The sequence below is a fragment of the Chrysochloris asiatica genome, unplaced genomic scaffold, assembly GCF_000296735.1.
Source record: "Chrysochloris asiatica unplaced genomic scaffold, ChrAsi1.0 scaffold00219, whole genome shotgun sequence".
Taxonomy (NCBI): domain Eukaryota; kingdom Metazoa; phylum Chordata; class Mammalia; order Afrosoricida; family Chrysochloridae; genus Chrysochloris; species Chrysochloris asiatica.
In genome coordinates, this window is record NW_006408737.1 from 4,722,452 (window position 1) to 4,743,088 (window position 20,637).

General features: G+C 43.6%; 1 protein-coding gene across 1 annotated transcript in view; it reads right to left on the bottom strand.

Moving 5' to 3' along the window:
- The window catches only part of GALNT18 (UDP-N-acetyl-alpha-D-galactosamine:polypeptide N-acetylgalactosaminyltransferase 18), a 468,442-nt gene that overhangs the window by 84,903 nt on the left and 362,902 nt on the right, over positions 1–20,637 (bottom strand). Inside the window, exons 7-9 of the mRNA XM_006873014.1 lie at positions 18,712–18,897; positions 12,051–12,188; positions 4,518–4,613 (exon numbers count right to left, since the gene is read on the bottom strand). Coding sequence (XP_006873076.1) covers positions 4,518–4,613; positions 12,051–12,188; positions 18,712–18,897 — 420 coding nt within the window. The remainder of the gene's footprint in view (positions 1–4,517; positions 4,614–12,050; positions 12,189–18,711; positions 18,898–20,637) is intronic.

Below are 20,637 nucleotides of genomic sequence, written 5' to 3' on the forward strand. Positions count from 1 at the left end.
TATAGGGACCTGAATCTGAGACACACTGCAGATGCACATCAATGAACTAATTCACAAAGCAATCAAGGTAAGTAGCTCCCAGAATGCCTGGTAGGCATAGCATAAACTGTGTGGATCACGACAAGCTATGGATAGCATTGGGAAGAATGGGTATTCCAGAACACTTAATTGTGCTCATAAGGAACCTGTACATACACTAAGAGGCAGTCATTCAAATAGAACAAGGGGATACTGAATGGTTTATAATCAGGAAAGGTGTGCATCAAGGTTGTATTCTTTTACCATACTTATTCCATCTGTAGCCTGAGCAAATAATCCGAGTAGCTGGATTATATGAAACAAAACACAGCATCAGGATTGGAGGAAGACTCATTAACAACTTGTGATATGCAGATGATACAACCTTGCTTGCTGAAAGTGAATTAGGACTTAACATACTTGCTGATGAAGATCAAAGACAACAGCTTTCAGTATGGATTGCATCTCAATGTAAAGAAAACAAAAATCCTCAAAACTGGACCAGTAAATAACATCATAATAAATGGAGAAAAGATTGAAGTTGTCAAAGACTTCATTTTGCTTGGATCCACTATCAACACTCATGGAAGCAACAGTCAAGAAATGAAACAAAATATTGTATTAGGCAAATCTGCTGCACAAGACCTCTTTAAAGTGTCAAGAGCAAAAATGTCAGTAAGGTACGCTTGACCCAAGCCATGATATTTTCAACAGCCTTAAATACAAGTGAAAACTGGACAATGAATAAGGAAGACCATAGAAAAATTGATGCATTTGAGTTATGGTGTTGGAGAAGAATATTAAAAATACCATGGACTGCCAGAAAACAAGCAAATCTGTGTTGAAAGAAGTATAGCCAGAATGTTTCTTAGAAACCATGATGGAGAAACTTCATCTTTCATACTTTGGAAATGTCAGGAAGGACCAGTCCCTGGAGAAGGACATCATACTTGGTAAAGTGGAGGATCAGAGAAGGAGATGGATAGACACAGTGGCATCAGCAAGGGGCTCAAGTGTAACAACATTTATGAGGATGGAGGATGGTGCAGGACCGGGCAGCATTTTGTTCTGCTTTGCATGGGTCGATTATGAGTCAGCATTTTGTTCTGCTTTGCATGGGCTCATTATGAGTCAGTATTTTGTTCTGCTTTGCATGGGTCGATTATGAGTCAGCATTTTGTTCTGCTTTGCATGGGTCGATTATGAGTCAGCATTTTGTTCTGCTTTGCATGGGTCGATTATGAGTCAACATTTTGTTCTGCTTTGCATGGGCTCATTATGAACATTTTGTTCTGCTTTGCATGGGCTCATTATGAGCTTGAACAGGTCGGCTGTTCAAGCTTACCAGCTGCTCCTCAGAAACCCTATACAGGGTCACTGTGGGTCGGAATGGACTCGCTGGCACTCAGTAACAACAACAATAGCACAAACTCAAGGCTTCCCAGGCCAAAAGAGGGGTAAATGGATTGTAAGTTGGAAAAGCTGGGTCTAGAGATGGCGCAGTCCAATTTCCTCAGTTTGCAGATAAGTCAGGCCCAGATGAAATTAATCAATTGTTACAGATAATAGAATAGTCATTAGCTTTGGGAGGGAGTATTGAGGAGGAACAAGAAAGCCCACTGGGATGAAGACATTCTTCTCTGTCTTAACTTGGGTGGTTATTATAGAGGTTTATGCAAATACAGCAATTTATTGAACTGTACACTTAAGATTTGTGAACTATAAAACTATACGTCAATATAAGTCATACTTAAGTTCCTGCATCCATAAAGACAAACCAATGGTACAGAGAAGATTAAGGTAATGATACCTTAATCTTAATCATTGCAAATATGTGGGAAGACCAAGTCGAGGCCTCCTATCTCCTGATGGCCAGTTCACTGCCCTTACCCCTACTCTACTGTATTTTTGCTATGGTGGATTTTGATCAGAGCAGTAACCCATGGCAAATAAGTCATGAGGTCAAAGAAAGTCAGTCCAATGTAGGTTGGGGCTAGAAGCTTGAGGTTGCTTACACTGATTGAGAATCAGGCTTAATGTGTAGTAATAATATTATTACAACAATAATAACGCTCACCTTTATTGAGCACTTACTAGGAACCAGGCACTATTTTAAATGTCTTACATGTATTTAATCCTCACAATAATCTATATTATTAAATCACATTTTGCAAATTAGAAAATAGGCCCAGATATATAAATGTGATCACAGTTTCACAATCAGAAAATCTTAGAGCTGGAATTTGAATCCTGGCAACCTAGCACCAGAATCCGTGCTTTTAATTACAACACAGATGGCCTCATATTGAATCATCTGCAGCTGGTGCAGGACTGGCAGTCTCTCTCTGTTCAGGCTGATACCCACCATACCCACCCTTTGTCTAGTGGTCCAGATAAACACCCACCCCTGTGGATATTTAAGTTTGTTCAAAGAAAAATTATCACCTGGATCATAAGTAAATTCCTGGAATTTCCAAAAAAGTCAAAGCTCTTGTGACCTGGCTGTCTTAGTTCACATTCAGGTACCACATGAGTATGTTCTGGGCTAAACAGCCAGATGCCTGATAGCACTGATAATCAGGAAAATGCAAATAAATGCAATTTAATGCAAATTAAGACCATAATGTACTACTACTATCCTGCCGTGCTCCCAAATGGCTATAGTTTTGAAGACAGACAACAATATTAAGTGTTGATGAGAGTTGGGAGCAACTGGAACTCTAATATATGGTGAGTGGGAGTAAAAATGGGTACAACCACTATGGAAAAATGTTTAGCTCGTGTCTACTAAAGCTACGCAGTTGACTCAGCAATTGTAACCCCACATATGTAACCAACTGGTGTGGCACTGTGGGTTAATGCGCCAGACTGCAAAGTCATTTGAACTGCAAGGTCAGCGGTTCAAGCTCACCAGCTGCTCCTTGGAAACCCTATATAGGGTCGCTATGGGTCGGAACTGACTCGAAGGCACTTAACAGCAAAAACAGCATATGTGACCAACAGAAATGGGTGTATATATGTGCCAACGACATGAGTAAGGATGTTCATAGCAGTTGTATTCATAATAGTACAAAACTGTCAACAATACAAATGTCTATAAATGGTAGAATAAATAATGAAGTATGTTGTTTTGGTTGTTGTGTGCTCTCGAGTTGATTCTGACTCATATTGACTCTGTTTATGGTTTCCGAGGAGCAGCTGGTGAGTTTGAACCACCGACCTTGCAGTTCAAACCTGACCTTGTGATCAAGTGCTTATCCTACAGTGTTACATTGAAGTAGGGCATATTTATAAAATGGAATCCTATACAGTAATGAAAATGCACAAACTACAACTCACAAACATGACGAAAGAAAGAAGCCAAAGTGAGTATATACTATCTGATATTACTTATATAAAGTTCAAAATCAGACAATAAGCTTTTTTCTTTATCTGAGTGCTGGTTACATAAAATATGTTTCCTCTGTAAAAATTCACTAAGCTGTACACTTACAGTTTGTATGCCTTCTGTTTGTATGTGAAACTTCAATAAAATCTTTACAGAAATAATCACCATCGATTTGAAGATGTGACAGCATTGTAGTAATAAAAAACGAATTGCTATAGTTTAATTTGCTGATTTGCAGTTGACATCACAGAAGCTTAGCCCACCAAAATAATGAGGTACAGAAATCATAATGCAACCCCCTGGAAGTCTTTGTGTTCTTACATAAAGTAACACAAATATCATCACGTTCTTCAGTCATGTGTTTAGGCAGGTAACAACACTTTGAAACACTAAATTGCAATTGCACAAAGATTCATATCTGATAGTCAGAGATATGTAATTTTTATCATTATGTATTTCTGGGGTTAAGATAACAAAGTCTGAAATGGTTGTTAAGTCAGAACAGGTCAGTCTATAGTACTCTAGGTCACTTGTTGTCCACTGCACATTGTTGAATAGACTATTTCCCTTACTTGTGTCTCGGCATCCTCTTTGGGAATCTGAGAACTAGATCATGAATGTAGAATTTTCCAGGGTAACTTATTTTCCTGGTAGCACACCTTCATTCTTTAGCAGGTGAAGGTCATAAGAACTGGAAAGGAGTCCCAAAGCTATAAATTTTGGCTTCAGCTATGATGCACCAAAGGGTTTCTGAAATACACTCAGAGGGGTTCTTGAGTCATCCAAATGTTTGGGAGAAGCCCTAGATCCATCCCTCTAGAGGAGGGAGTAGCTCCTGGAACCAGGACTGTGACGTATCCATAACTTTCCCAAAGGAGGTATTCCTCTTTGAAAAAAGTCACACTGCCTTCAGCCCACCCCATCCTAGCATCCGAGCATCTACTCCTCCAACCTCCTTTCAAGCAAGTCCAGTGTGACCACCCTCATTTTTTCATAGGTACACATCCTAATGAACAGCCTGTTTGCCTCTGGACCCAATGTATGACAGCTTTCCCCACATCAGACACACCCATGCACACACCCTGTCACTTGGCTCCCTCAAGAGACTCACCTGGGGCGTCATCCCATGGCAGATGTACATAATGGGAACATTCTCTGTGTCTGGTCCCTGATCAAGACACAAATCAGTCTTCAGGGAGTTCTGCAGCTGAACATCACAGGAGAGATGGCCACACCAAAGAAAAAGAAAGAGAAAGTAATTGCATTAAATCAGGAGAAGCAGGCATTCCACAGCCACATACTCTGTTTCCAGCATCCACCCAAGGCCCATTGAATATTATGGAAAGCAACAAGCATGAGATTTTGTCTTGCCTTAAGGAGCTGAGGAAAGATCAGCGTCCTTTGAAGGGACAACATCCACATCTAGTTAAATAGCAAACTGTGTTTTGAAAGCGTGGTGGTGGTGGTGGTAGTGTGCCGTGGAGTCGGTTCCAACTCACAGCGACCCTGCATAGGGTTTCCAAGGCTGCAGATCTTTACAGGAGCAGAAAGCCTCATCTTTCTCCCGTGGAACAGCTGGTAGTTTCGAACTGCTGACTGTGAGGTTAGCAGCCTGACTTGTAACCACTACACTACCAGAGCTCCTTTTTGAAACAGTAGATAGGGTGAAAATAAATGATACACACATACACATAAATGGTGGTAGGCTCTTAATTCCCAGTATTTCCACAGGGGTGGTATGATGGCCTTCGGTGATCCATGGAGATAAGTCTTTGCCTCTGGGAGTTGGGCAAAGTGTGTAACATGTTAGCTGTGTTCAGGTCTAGGGCATCCTCTGGGACCAGGGCCTTTCAGCCTCTTGCAGATCTAGCGAGAGTTTTGCCATAGCAGATAAGGGGTCTCCAGAACAGGTCTGATGAAAGGATAAGACAGAAGGTATTCCTCACTGTCTCCTACAGCCCCATGGCAATGTCTGGGTAAGAGTTCCAATATTCAACTTTCCCTTCAGGCTTAAGTTCACTCTTAGCCTACAGAAAGGGCACAGTCCACAAGACTCTGATCACCAGTCAACTGAGAAGATCGGTGGACACCCATCTACAGCTTATACTGTGTTATTAATTCACTTTCCTTTCCTGTCTCCCCTCCATCTTCTCTCTCTGGAGTCTGACCATCTCATCATTCATTCTCGAATCCTGTTTTAGGAATCTAAATAAGAGAACTGGAGACTGCAGTCAGTGGGTAGTGGCCAGTGATATTGGAAATGAGGACCTATGTGTGCAAGCAGAGAAGCCAACTGTGATCAAGGAGAGGCAGACAGACTTAGACAGGAGAGATCACTGTGCCCTAGCCATGGCTCTCAGCTTGAGTACTCTCCTGGTCCAGCATATTTCAGTTTCCAATCCATAAAGAGCCTGGCGGGTCTACCTTCTACCATCCTTAACCTGAGCTAGCTGAAATGCACTTCTCACCTTAGCAATCAAAAGAGATTCACTCCTTTAGTTCAACTTTGAACGAAACACTAGACAGGCCTATGAAGTGAATCATAGCATCATGGAAAAACAGACATCTTAGAACACTCAACCACAGCAGACCAAAAGGCAGCATTTACCCCCAAACAAACTCGGAAGGCAGGAAAGGACAGGAAAGAAGGATGAATGGAAACAGAAACCAAGAGAGAAATTGGGAAGAGTACTGTTACATTATAAGGAGCTCTGGTAGTGTAGTGGTTATGAATCAGGCTGCAAAGCACAAGGTCAACAGTTTGAAACTACCAGCTGCTCCATGGGAGAAAGATGAGGCGTTCTGCTCCTGTAAAGATTTACAGCCTCAGAAACCCTGTACAGGGTCGCTATGAGTCAGAACCGACTCCATGGCACATAACAACAACAACAACAACTGTTACATTGGAGATTGCAACCAATGTCACAAAACAAAAATGTGTGTAAATTGTTGAGTGAGAAACTAATATACTCTGTAAACTTTCACCCAAACCACAATAAAAAGTTTACAAAAATATATCTCTCTTCAGTGGACTGCAGGTGGGTCATCTACCCGGAGAAGGGCAGAGACAAACAGTGGCTGAGTTTTTGTAGTTCTGATGTCTTGTGACAGAAATGGGATGAACTCAATGAAGGGGCATGAAATGAACCAGAAAACCAGAAGCACACATGTGCTCTGTACACACGCTGCTCTTCACAGGGAACAAGGGACAGAATCAAAATCCTCTCTCCTGACCTTAGAGATCTGAAGACAATCTCCCCAGACAGGGGCCCCAGAAGCATCTATGCTGCAGATTTGGCACTGTAAACTGGCTGTGGCTTGCCTGTGTGCGGGGAACACACATAAACACATTCTGGACTTCTGCTGAGGGTGGAGGGGTGGGTATCACATCTAAAGCCAAGTGAGGCAATCCATTAGTGAGACCTGTTGTTATTGCAAAGAGAAGGCCCAGAGGGTCCTGGCGTCAGGCTTGTTTTTCCCGTGGGTTCGGGTGAGGGGGTGTGTGCCTTTTAATAAGTGTCCCTGGCTCTGGGTCACCCCTCTTCATTAAGTAGGTGGCTTAGTGATGTGTTTGAGACAGATAGACTGGGACCGGGATTCTGGCTCCAGCTGTGTGGTCTTTACTCTTTACTGTCTGTTTTCTTTTCTCTAAAATAGGGATGATCATAGTGCTGACCTCATAGGGCTGTTAGGAGGACTAAGTGAAACAATACAAGTGTTGAGTGCAGGACCTGACAAACAGCAAATGAGTAATAATTGTTAGCTGCTATTAGTCCTGCTATCACCTTCCTGAGAGCCATTTGGGGAAACTGGCTTTATGAATGCATCTGCATGCCAGGTACCAGGTGAAGTACGTTCCATAGGTTAGCTCATCTAAGCCTCAGAATACTCCAGCCAGGTGGGTAACATGATCTCTTTAAAGGATGAAGGACGGTGGTGTAATGCTGATCCAGTTGTGAGGATGCTTCCACATGCTGGCTTGGCTTCTCTTTGCCTGACTAAACCCTCCTCTTCCGCTTCTCCTTAGGGCCTCAGCTTATCTTCCACTTTGGAAGACTTCCTTGACACAGCCTGGGGGTAAGGCCTGCTCTACAATTCACTAGCACCTCCCCCCCACCCCCCCATTTCTCTTACAACGTTGTTGTTGTTAAGCGTCGCCAAGTTGGTTCTGACGCATAGCGACCCTAGTTTCCAAGGAGGGGCTGGTGGGTTTGAACTGCTGACCCTGTGGTTAGCAGTTCAGGGCTCATCCTACAGCACTACAGTGGGACTACTCTTTTACTATGTTGTTGTTAAGTACCGTGGAGTCGGTTCCGACTCATAGTGACCCTGCACAGGGTTTCCGAGGCTGTATATCGAGCAGAAAGCCTCATCTTTCTCCCACAGAACCGCTGTAGTTTCGAACTGCTCAAAACAAAACACCAAACCAGTTGCTGTCCAACTGATTAGGACTCATGGTAATGCCGTGGGTTTGCAATGACTAATTTTTCAGAGGTAGCTCACCAGGCCTTTTCTTTTGTTGCTGTTGCAAACTTACAATACAAACATACACCAATTCAGCAGCTTTTACATGTTCCATTCAGCGACACTGATGACATTCTTGGAGTTGTACAATCATTCCCATTCTCCTTTTCTGGGTCGTTCTTCACCCATTTCACAGGAACTCACCATGCTCAGGTTCCTGTCTATCTTTCCATCTGCTGTTACTACTTTTACCTCATATAGATAGTTCATAAAAGAGCATAATGCTTAAGGCAGATCTCTCTCTCTCTCTCTCGTTTATTTTTAAATAGTTAAGCCAAATTATTGTTTTGTTTTAGGAAGATTTTAGGGGATCTTTTGGGTTTAAGGGGCAATTATTTCAGGAGCTCATTCGACCTTCATGGTCCCAGGAAGTCTGGGGTTTATGAGAATTTTAAATACTGTTCTACATTTCCCCAATTTTAATCAGGATTCTTCTATGGAATCTTGGATCAAAATGTTCAGTAGAGGTCCAGGGGCACCATCCAGCTCTGCTGGTCTCATGGCAAAGAAGCAGTTGTTCATGGAGGTAATCAGCCACATCCTATACCCTTCTTCCTCAGTTGTTCCCAGTTAATAGAGACCAATTGTTGTGTCTTAGATGGATACTTGCAAACTTATAAGACCTTAGGCACTACACATCAAACCAGGAGCTAGACACAATCAGCAGCCATATTATTAGGCCAATTCTTTTGAGGCACCTCTGGGTGGCCTTGAACCACCAATCTTTATGTTAGTAGTTGAGTGCATTAACTGTTTGCACCCCAGAAGGACTCTACTGTAGCACTTAGTATATCTTGTTGCTTCTTCACTAGAGTGGGGTCAAAGTCTTTCTCATCCTTTATCCCACACCGGTCGGGCTCCCAGTTGTCAGGTGCATGCAAGCCGGTGCCGATTACACAGCAGCTCCATGTGACAGTAGAGCTGCCCCACGGCGTTATTTTCGGTTGTAATCTTTACAGAAGCAGGCTGCCAAGTCTTTCTCCTGCAAAGCCTCTGGGTGAATTCAAACCACTAAACTTTGGATTAACAGCTGAATTCTTAACTACTGTACCACAAGGACAGACAGTAGACACTAAATATTTATTGAAGAAAGTGAACAGATGAATGGGATTCCCAAGGTCTCACAGTACAACATGCAGCTGAACTGGAGTCCGTCTGACTCAAAACCCCAAGCTCTTTCCATCATGCAAATGGCTGGAATTCTGAGACTGGAAAAGATGCCAAATAAAATGGCGTTACTAGGACACTGAAGATTTTGCCAATTGCCAACGTTACACGGTGAATAAATGGCAAAGCTAGTATTTAGAATCCAAGCACGCCTGCCTCCAAGATGTTGCGCTGCTTGTCCTGCCAGCACCAGGGCAGGATTAATTCAAAGGGTCGCTATGAGTTGGTACCAACTCAATGGCACCTCACAACAACAACAACAACTCACATCTGGGTCTGTAGTTCAGTGGTCCCAGGGACACCCATGCTCACACAACAGGACCCACTGCCCTTCTTCCTGTAGCAGTTATTTATGGAACCTATTAATGGGCACTAGGGGGCTGGGCAATAGACTTGATACTGACCCAACTGTGAGTCCCAGGAGAAGTTATTGATTGGAACAATGCAGTTTGGGCACGAGTTGGAAAGAAATAAAAAGAAACTCTGTACCTGAGTGGATTTTAGATTTCTTCATTTCAGAATGAAGGTAATCATCAGGCAGAATGATTCCAATGCAGCAAATCTCTTGCCTCCTGTGGCTGCATCCTGCTTCTCCCTCTTTACCCAGTTGCTCACGTGAAGGGCTCATTATGCTCTTTGCAAGCAAGCATATTCTCACATAAGCGTATTACTACTCATGTAAGAATATGATTCTGTATACGCCACTTACTATTTAATCAGCCAAAGGCTTGGGGTGTGGCATTGAGGGGGGAGGTGCTGCATGTAAACCCGCTACACATGTACATAAAGTAAGACATTGATGCCTTTACGCAAGACCCAGAATTACAATGGGCCCATGCACACACTCCTCTGCTGTGGCTTCCTCTGTATCTCTGGGTAAGTTTGGCTAATCCTGTTCAGCTACTCTGGCAGCACAGTGGAGAACATGAGTCCAAAAGTTTGCTATGACTCACAGGCTTTGGGTCAATAGTTTCTCTGGAGCCATAGTAATATAACTATCATGTTAGACTGGTCCAGGACTAGCCATTCAGAACACACACCAATAGGACAGTGGAGGGCCATCAGCAGAAGCTGTGTCCACAGGCTCCTTATGGGGATGTAGATGGGGCTGATGGGCACTCCTCGGGCCAGTGTGTTTCCATGGTGATGAGAGGAGCTGGAACTTCAGAGAAGAGCAGGGCAGCATCAGCTGAATAGTCTCCTGACATATGATATGCACCAGTCTGAGAAGGGGAGAGGCAAGAGGCTGGTGGGCAGATCTCCTCCTACAGGCTGGCCACCTAGACAACAGAGGCCCGAGATGTTCACAGATCCTGGCTTTGTCTCCTTTAGAATCCCAGGACATTAGCCTTGGGAGACCCCTAAATAACATTGAGTCCAATGTCTCAGAAAGGTGTCTGAGGCCTCTAGGCCAATGCTCTGCCCATTTGATTTTCCTGGCAAGGCAGACTTTAAATAGTGCTGAACACAGGTCATCAGTGGAAGAAACCTCAGTTCTGTTTTGTTTTCATCCTGGAGTATTAAAAACATCTAAGGGAAGACTCTTCAAAGAGGGGTATCAGAATGGTATCAGAAGTTGGTGCTGTGAACTCAGTTTCACCGTTTATAAGTTGTGGGTGGTACAAACCATTAAACGCTTGGCTATTAACCAATAATAGTTTGTAGGCTGGTGGTTTGAATCTGCTCAGAGGTGCCTCCGGAGAAAGGCCTGGCATTGTACTTCCAAAAATCAGCCACTGAGAACTCTGAGGAACACAGGTCTGCTCTGACACAGATGGGGTTTCCATGAGTCTGAATTGACTCAACAGCAGCTGTTTTTGTTGAAAACATGGGCAAGTCACTTTGCCTCTCTCTTTCCCTGTCTAGAAAAAAAAGCTATAGAGGAAAGCCCTGTATTGTTTTGATGGTAATGTTGAGGACTTAACTGATAGTAAGCATAAAACAAACTTCATCTGTTAACAGTGTAACTCAGCTCAAATCAGGTGAGAAACCAAAAAAGCAATCAACTAACATTTAAAACATCTTAAGAGTTGTATGGTGCTGGGGATATGAATGCAGCAGTTTATTAACTCAAAGTATTTTAACTCGAGACAGAAAATACATTTAAATATCTTAAATTTTCTTCTACTTTATGGAGACATTGTTTGTTTACCCTGTTTAACATAAGAAGACACTGATGTTCATAGAAATTAAGACACTTATCTGGGAAGATTCATGGTCCACCTGACTTCAAACCCTATGATCCACCCCTTCCCATTCTACTGCTTCCTGCCAGGAGAACTGCTTTGTGTAAGTGATGCTAAAAGATCCCTTAAAATGCAGTGAACTCAAGAGTGTTTCATTGCTCAGAACTCCTTTCAGAGAGGCTCTGTATGTGGTTGTTGTTGCTGTCAATTTTGACTCATAGTGACCCTATATAGGGTTTCCTAGGAGTGGTTGGTGGGTTTGAACTGCCGACCTTGTGGTTAGCAGTCCAGTGCCTATCCTACAGTGCCACACCAGGACTCCCTGTACATAGTTGGAAGGCATAAAGCCCTTGGATTGGGCAGGTACGTGAGGCGGTTGAAAGAACCTCCAAGAACGGAAACTTGGGTACCACCAGTGTTTGTTACGCTGCCTTACAATCTTCAGCAAGCTGTAGTCCCTGACTGCTCCAGCCTTCCAAGTCCAGGACACAGTGCCTCCTGAAGTGGCCATGCATTGTGAACACCCAGATTCAGGCACACAAGGCAATACAGAAGATTGGTGATTATGCACAAGGAGGAGAGATGGACCAAGGGAATGGGCAGATCTCAGCTGTGGTAGCCTAGGCTGCCTCACTGCTGCAGAAACCAGCTTCTCACGGGCCCTCATGTGGGAGAGGCTCCTCATCCGTTCACCTTACTGCCTGTGTCTCTCTCCTGCCTGGTTCTGTGTGCATCTTGAGTGGAGCACTGAGGAGAAGGCTCCTTACCACCCCGTAGGCAATGATGTCCGAATACATCCTCATCTCAGGGTACACGCTGACCAGGTACCATCGGAAGGTCTTGCACTGCAGTTGCTTCCTCAGAGCCTTTCGCGCAGTGATGTCCCCGATGTCGATTCCTGAGTCCTGCACCGGGAGGCAAATGCAGAGAGTCAGCCACCGCTGACTTAGAGCTTCTCTCTAAGCCCCACCTCTGAGAGCTGGGGTCTCCAACCAAGATCTCAGGGGATTGACGTGTGAAGAAACCATGTGGGAAGTTAAGTGACACATTTACCACATGTACCTTGAACCCAAACCCTTGGGGCTTCAAAAAGATGATGGAAAAATGGAACTTTTCAATGAAAAATGGAACTTTTCAATGAAAAATGGAACTTTTCAATGAAAAATGGAACTTTTCAATGAAAAATGGAATTTTTCCATGGACTTTTTGAAACCCCCTCATACCACTGTTGTTGTTAAGTGCCCTTGAGTTGGCTCTGACTCATAAAGACCCTGTATAGGTTTCCCAAGGAGCAGCTGATGGGTTCGAGCCACCCTCCTTGTGGCTCACAGTCCATTGCTCATCTTACAATGCCACAATGAACCCATTTGGACTCAGAAAAGTGAGGTCAGCATCGATAGGGCTTGTCATCAAAGGACCTTGAGAAGAAAGATGCCAAATCCTTAGATTTTAAATAAATATATGCAAAATGCAGTCTTGGTATATAGGTTAAGGAAATGGAAAGAAAAGGGTATGAGAAAAGATTTCCCTATTTGACAAGACAAGATGAGAGACACCAGTCTGTGAGATGAGAGGGGCAGGAAAGGGAGGAAAGTTGAAGATAGAATACGACTGATACTAATGTTTTCCATAAAACTCATGATACCTAGGACTTAAAAGTACCAGGCTCTATTTTATATGATTGTTGCTGTTGTTAAGTGATGTCGAGTCAGTTCCTACTCATAGCAACCTTGTATAGGGTTTCCAAGGAGTACCTGGTGAGTTTGAACTGCTGACCTTGTGGTTCAAATCAACCGTGTGGTTCAGTGCTTTATTCCACAGCAGGATTTATATTTATATTTATGTTCATAGTCCCATTCAATTATATGAGATAAAAGTTACATACTCCCCATTTTATAGATGAGGAGTTGAAATAAAGAAAAGTTCGATAACCTCTTTGATAACTTGTCCAAAATCCCACAGCTAACAAACAGGGTTTTTCATCTCCAGGCACTCTATCTGACAATTGGTGTTGTTAAGTGTCGTCAAATTGGCTCCAACCTATAGTGACCCTGTATAGGGTTTTCAAGGAGCAGCTGCTGGGTTTAAACTGCCAAGCATGAAGTTTACAATGACCTTGTGGTCCAGCGCATTATCCTGCAGCACCACACCAGAACTTCATATCTGACAATATTCTGTTGCTATTCATAAGGTTTCAATAGCTAAATATTCAGAAGTAGTCCGCCTCTCCTTCTTCCTAGTCTGTCTTAGTCTGGAAGCTCCACTGAACCCTGTCCACCCTCAGTGACCCTGCTGGTATTTAAAATACCAGTGTCATAGCTTCCAGCATCAAAGCAACATGCCAGCCACCACAGTATGACAAACTAACAGAAAGTTCATTCTCATGGAAGCAGCAGTCAAGAAATCAATTGGCATATTGCATTAGGCAAATCTGCTGCATAAGACCTCTTTAAAGTGTTCAAGAGCAAAGGCGTCAGTTTGAGGACGAAGGTGTACCTGACCCAAGCCATAGTATTTCCAGTAGCTTCAGATGCATGTGAAAGTTGGACGATGAATCAGGAAGAACACAGAAGAACTGATGAATTTGAGTTATGGTGTTGGAGAGGAATATTGAAAGTACAAAGGACTGCCAGAAGAACAAACAAATCTGTGTTGGAGGAAGTACAGCCAGAATGCTCCTTAGAAGCCAGGATGCTGAGACTTCCTCTCTTGTACTTTGGACATATTATCAGGAGGAACCAGTCATTGGAGAAAGACATGCTGCTTGGTAAAGTGAGCAGTCAGCAAAAAAGAGGAAGAGCACCAATGAGATGCACTGGCACGGTGGCAGCAGCAATGGGCTCAAGCATGACAACAATTGTAAAGATGGTTCAGGACAGGGCAGTGTTTTGTTCTGTTGTGCATAAGGTTGCTATGAGTCAGAATCAACTGGAAAGCACGTAACAGCAACAACAAATAAATGGTGGAGCTGAGATTTTAATGTAAATCAACCTGAATCTAGAGTATGTGTCTTTAATCTGACGCTATGCATTTGTAAGATCCTATCCGTCTTCCTGTTGAGACCAAGCCCTTGTGGAATAAAAGCAATATCTCTCTTTAAGCCCAGGGGCCTTAAAGAGAAAACATGCATTCCTTGATTCCCAGGTGCATTGGAGAGGTGGCCTGAGCCATTGTGGGATAACCGTCACAGAGTAGAAATGGTAACATGAACGTGACCACCAATGGGAGGGATGGAGTTGGTGCAAGGAATTGACAGCAGCCATGAGATACAAATCAAGGCAAGAAAGCCATCCTCCCTTGAGCCTTTGGAAGGAGCATGGCACTATGGGTTCCCTGATTTTGGACTTCTGACTTGGGGAATTGTGAGAGAATAAACTTCTGTTGTTTTAAGGCACAAGGCTTATGATACTTCATTATGGTAGTCCTGGGAAACAAATACACTTAGCCACACAAAAAGCTACCCAGAGTCCTGCCTGGGTGTGCAGCAACATAGCAACTGAATTGAGACAACACAGGCTTCCTGGTAGCCAAACATACAGAAAGAGCCACTGTGGATGCGAACAGGAAGCAGGAGCTATACTAGAGTTCCCCAGCCCTGTTTAGGAATATATTGATGCTTTGCTGCAGGCTGACTTCCTGCTTGGTGACAAGCAAGCTGATTTTCAATATAAGTAGAAAGATGTGAGAGCAGGAGGTTCCTTTGAAGGTTCAGAAGCTTGGGGCTGAATGTGGTGAGGGAGCAGGTGAGAGGGTCAGCTGTGAACAGCTCACAGTCCCAGAGGGGACTCAGCAGAGAAGGCCACAGAGCAGGAGGACCTTGGCCAGCAATGGCTTTTTTTTTTTTAAAGGGCAGAAGCAAGAACTTCAACAACTACAATTTAGCTCACACTTTCTATGTGCCAGGCACTGATCCAAGTTGCTACATACACTAACCTATTTTATTCTCAAGGAAGGTGTCATGACAAAAGGTTAAGTAAACAGGTAACAGAAATGCCTATGGTTGAGCTAAGGCTCCTGGAAGGCCAGCACAGCAAGGGCAGACTGGCAAACTCATGGTGGAAACATACTGAGCATAGGTGGTCTACACTTCCTCCCTCCTCTTTCTTTTTCAACTCATGTTTACTGAATGCCTCTTACATCTCAGACAATGTCTTAAACACCGTGCACACAAACAAGACTAAGGCTCAGTCTTTGCCTGGGAGAAGAATCTGAATTTCAATACATTATTGAAATTTGACTTGAGAAATAAATGGGAGATGAAAGACTATTGACTCTTTCCAGAAGTTTGGTAAAAGGTAGGAGAGGGAGTTGAGGCATAAAAGGGAAGAGGTGGATCAAAAGACAGACAGTCTTTTTAAAATAGAGAACACAGATGTTCCTCACCTAAGGCTATATCTTAGGCACTTCACCCTGCCTTTTTGGCTTCGCTCTCCCCCACCCCACCATTAGGTTTGGTTTGAATTACTCCCTGAGGAGTTACAAACACTGAGTTTCATCATTTTCCAATTATTTTTACTCACTCAGCTCTCCCATCCATTGGATCTGATGTCCATTTCAACATCTGTCAGTTTCAGTGGGGAATGGGCTTGGCAGGTTTTTAGCCTGGCATGCAGAGAGAAGGGGGCAGGTGTGTGGACAGGACTCTAGTTCTTCAGCAGAGGCTAGGGGTCTACAGTACCTCACTACTGAGCCTCTGGGGATTTTCTGAGTACGTGTAACATTTTGTCATCACGGGACACCTGCGGAGGAGCTCAGCATCCTGAGCAGAATGCTGTGATCCAACACCCACCACCACAGACAAGTCCAGAAGGCATCCTGGTTTCCTTAGAAACACTCCCACTATCAGAGATGCAATCCTGGGGCTGCTTCATTAGGATAGCCACACCTTTGCTGGTATTTTTTGGTTCCTCATTCTTCCTCTGAACTGCTGAAATCGCACTGATTCCAGAGGTATGCAAGGACTCTTTTCTCCTTTTGTTCCCTTCCCCTCCCGTTCGTCCCATTTTGGCCTAAATGATCCTGCCCATGGCTTAGATGTGGACCTGTAGAATAAGCACTGGATTGCTAACCTCAAGGTTGGCAGTTCAAACCTACCAGCTGCTCCTTAGAAAACTTATTCAGGGTTGCTAAGAGTTGAAACTGACTTAAGACACTTAACAACAATAACAACATTGGCTCAGCTTCCTTTCTCAATCACTTAGAGCAATATTAGCTTGGTGCTTGAGTTTGCAGAGTTCAAAGAGCAGGGATATCATATGGAAATTTGAAGCAGTTTCTTCTTTACTGGAGCTGAGGTTTTCTAGAACTTTCCCAAGGGGAAGGCATGGCCTTGGGAAGGAAAAAGGAGGGCATGCAATTAATAGCTTCATCTCACACAACATGCAACATCAGCAATGAACTCCAGGCAGACAAGCTGCTAAGCAGGTTGGAACCCTGTGACCAGCATCTGTTGTGTTCTCCCACCTCAGCAGATGTTTTCATATGACAGACATCAAGGTTGAACAAAATGACTAGAGGAACATCTCTTTTCCTCTGACAAACTCTTAAGTGCAGGTGATTAAAAGATGGGAGACCCTGGTAGGCACTGAGACTAGAAGCAGCCTGAAGTAAGTCCTGAATAATTTCTTTCTCCTACTGAGGGTTCTCATGAGAGTATGTCCCATCACCATCCAGATGGCTCAAGAAATCTCCAAACCAAAAACCCAAACCCAGTATTGTCCAGTCGATTCCAACTTATAACCCTTCAAAGACGTATGTTGTTGTTGTTGTTAATTGCCACTCAGTTGGTTCAGACTCGTAGCGACCCTTAATAGGTTTTCTGAGAAGCAGCTAGTGAGCTTGAAATATTGACATGGCAGTTAGCAGTCCAGTGCTTAACCTACAGTGCCACACTAGGACTCCCAAAGACATATTGGTGGTGGTGGTCATGTGTCGTGGAGTTGGTTCTGATGCATAGTGACCCTGTACAGGGTTTCTGAGATATTATAAATTGTGACAAGAGCAGAAAGCCCCATCTTTCTCCCACAGAATAGCTGATAGTTTCGAACTGCTGACCTTGAGTTTAGCAGCCCAACTTGTAACCACTACACTACCAAAGACATATAGATATTCCTTATTGTTCTAGTCAAAACTTTAAGGGAGAAGCTTGAATCCAATCTAGGAGAAGATCCAAAGTGCATGTGTGAATGTAGTGATTACTAGGGTTTCTGAGGAGTCCTGGTGTGGCACTGTGGACTAATGCATCAGACTGCAAAGTCATTTGAACCGCAAGGTCAGTGTTTCAAGCTCACTATCTGCTGCTCACTACAGTGTTTCAAGCTCACTACACAGGGTTGCTATGGGCTGGAATTGACTCCACGGCACTTAACAACAACAACAAGGGTTTCCGAGAACCCCTGGTATGGCATTGTAGGATAAGCACTCGGCCATAAGGTTGGTTTGAACTGCAAGGTTGGCAGTTCAAACTCACCAGCTGCTCCTTGGAAATCTTATACAGGGTAGCAATGAATTAGAACTGACTCCACAGCACTTAATAACAACAATAGAGTTTCTGAGGAGGCCTGATAGGATAAGCACTATGCAGGATCTCTATGGGTAGGAAGTGACTGGATAGCACTTAACAACAGGGTTTCCAAGGAGTGGCTGGTGAGTTTGAACTACTGACCAAGGGAAACCCCATATAGGGTTGCTATGAGTAGAACCCGACATGATGGTACTTAACAACAACAACAACCACACAACACATAATGTTGGTCAGACATGCCAGAGGATCTGAGGACTTGGGAGCCGGAAGGAAGCTTAGAACCAGTTGGTCCAATTTTCTCATTTCAAATGAGGAAACTCAAGTCTGGAGAAGGATTAAAACAATGATTAAAGCAGTTTGCTGATAACCAAAGGGTCAGTGGTTTGTACCTGCTACCTGCTCTGTGGGAGGAAGATGTGGCAGTCTGCTTCTATAAAAATGTATAGCATTGGAAATGCTATAGGACATTTCTTCTCTATCCTGGAGGCTTGCTAAGAGTCAGAATCAACTTGACCAACAGTGGGTTTGGTTGTTGCTTTTTTAAAGTCCAGAGGAAAAAATTCTTCCTCAAGCAAGCTGCCTGGGGTGGGATTAAGAAATGTTGTTACCGTTAAATACCATCTAGTTGGTTCCAACTCAGAGTGATCCTATACAGGATATCTGGGGAGTGTCTGGTGGGTTTCAATCATGGACCTTCCAGTTCCCAGTCTAGTACTTATCCTACAGCACCACACCAGGACTCTATAGACAGCCCCTTTTCTTCAACATGTAGGGTCTTTGGGGGTTAAAGCCCTTCTAGCATGGAAAATCAGATTCAGGTTGACCCATAGGAAAAAGAGTCTTCTCCTGTGTTTTTTCTTCCCCCAGCAAACCCCAAGAAAATCATATTTTCAGGGCATCCCTACCTCTTGGGGTATGTTCCATGCCATGTAGACATGGCTTTTAAATTCATCCATCCAGACTTCAGCCACTCTGAGGGCGTTCCTGCGCACATGGGCAGTGAGGTCCTCGGTGTAGGGCTTGTGGGCTCGCTCAATGTGGGCAATCCTGGAGCAGGGCAGGACCTCCACACTCCCACCACACTGCCACACCTGTAGAAGATATGAAGCCACTTGTCAGTGCTCAGAACTGCACCCATGACCCGACCACATGGGCACGTGGAAAATCCATCCTCTTCTCCCTTTAACCAGGCCACTGACAGCCTAGAAAGTAACCCGTAGCTCATTTATAGTCCTATATTGTTATTGTTAAGTGCCACTGAGGAGCTCTGGTAGTGTAGTGGTTATGAGTTGGGTAATCTCACAGTCAGCAGTTCGAAACTAACAGCTGTTCTGCAGGAGAAAGATGAGGCTTTCTGCTCCCACAAAGATTTACAGCCTTGGAAACCCTGTGCAGGGTCACTATAAGTCAGAACCGACTCTATAGCACACCACAACCAAGTGCCATTGAGTCAGTTCTGACTCATAGGATTTCCAAGGAGCAGCTGGTGAGTTTGAACTGTAGACCTTTTTGTTCAAACTGACCTTTTGATACAGTGCTTTATCCCAAAGCACCACACCAGGACTCCTATAGTCCTATTGTTGTTGTTAAATACCATCTGTCTATAGTCCTATAGAAGAATGTTTATTGAATCATTAACTTGTGTTTCTTCTTGTTGCTGTGTATTTTGCCAGCAAAGATTGAAGTACCCTCTCTCTCTACTCATCCCACCACCCAACCCTGCTCCCTACAAAGGAAAAACCAGATATGTTGTTACCAAAGATGTAGGTAGGTTCTCCTTGTCCCTGGGGGAAATCTAGGGATTTCCCAACAAATAAATCACTCTTTAAATGGACCACATGGGCCAGGACAAGGATCAGTCATTAGCACACAAAGCCAGATACCCTCTCCTCCCCCATTGTTCTTGGACCTGGGGTTCTAATAGAACCCAAGTACCCAAGTGAGAGGAAAGCTTCACAAAGAAGGGAATGATATTAAACTTCTCAATTTGCTTTAAAAAATCAAGAAAAGTGACCTTCTTGCAAAAGAGCAGCGTCTTAGAATTCTTGCTCCAACCATTGCAGATACTGACTTTCTGATGCTATTGAACATATGTGTATGCCTATTGATGTCTCTGTTTAGAATTGTCTCCACCTGAAAAAATCCCTCTCTCAAGACCCTGACCACATGATCCCTCTGTAGTGGCATTTTTGCTCAATCCTCATGGCAGAGCTGTTTATGTCACAATGTAGTTGCTTAGAGACAGCCTCCCCCAACGACTATTCCTAGAGGGAAGAGTCTGCATCTTATTTATATCTCATCTTTAGCACGTAACCTAGTAGATACTTTACTTTTTTATAAGTACTTGTTGAGTAAATAAAGAAATTAATAAAACCAGTTGCCACTGAGTCTGTTCAACAAATGATGACCTCACGTGCGTTAGAGTAGAACTCCGGTTAGTAGAGTTTTCAATGGCTAATGGCACTGTGGGTTAATTCACCGGACTGCAAGGTCAGTTTGAACCGCAAGATCGACGTTCAAACTTACCAGCTGCTCCTCAGAAACACTATTCAGGGTTGCTATGAGTCGGAACCAACTCTTAGGTACTTAACAACAACAACAATTCTTAACAACAACAACAATTCTTATATATCACTAGGCCTTTTTTTTTTTTTAATGCGTCTGGTTGGATTCATACTACCAATGTTTCAGTTAGCCACCCAACACATTGACTTTTTGCACAGCCTAGGAACTCCAAATAAATAAATGATTGATGCTTAAAAAATGTGAATTGAATCTGAAGACACAGGTCATAGCTGATGAGTGAGGCTTTTGAGGGAAAGCAGACAAGA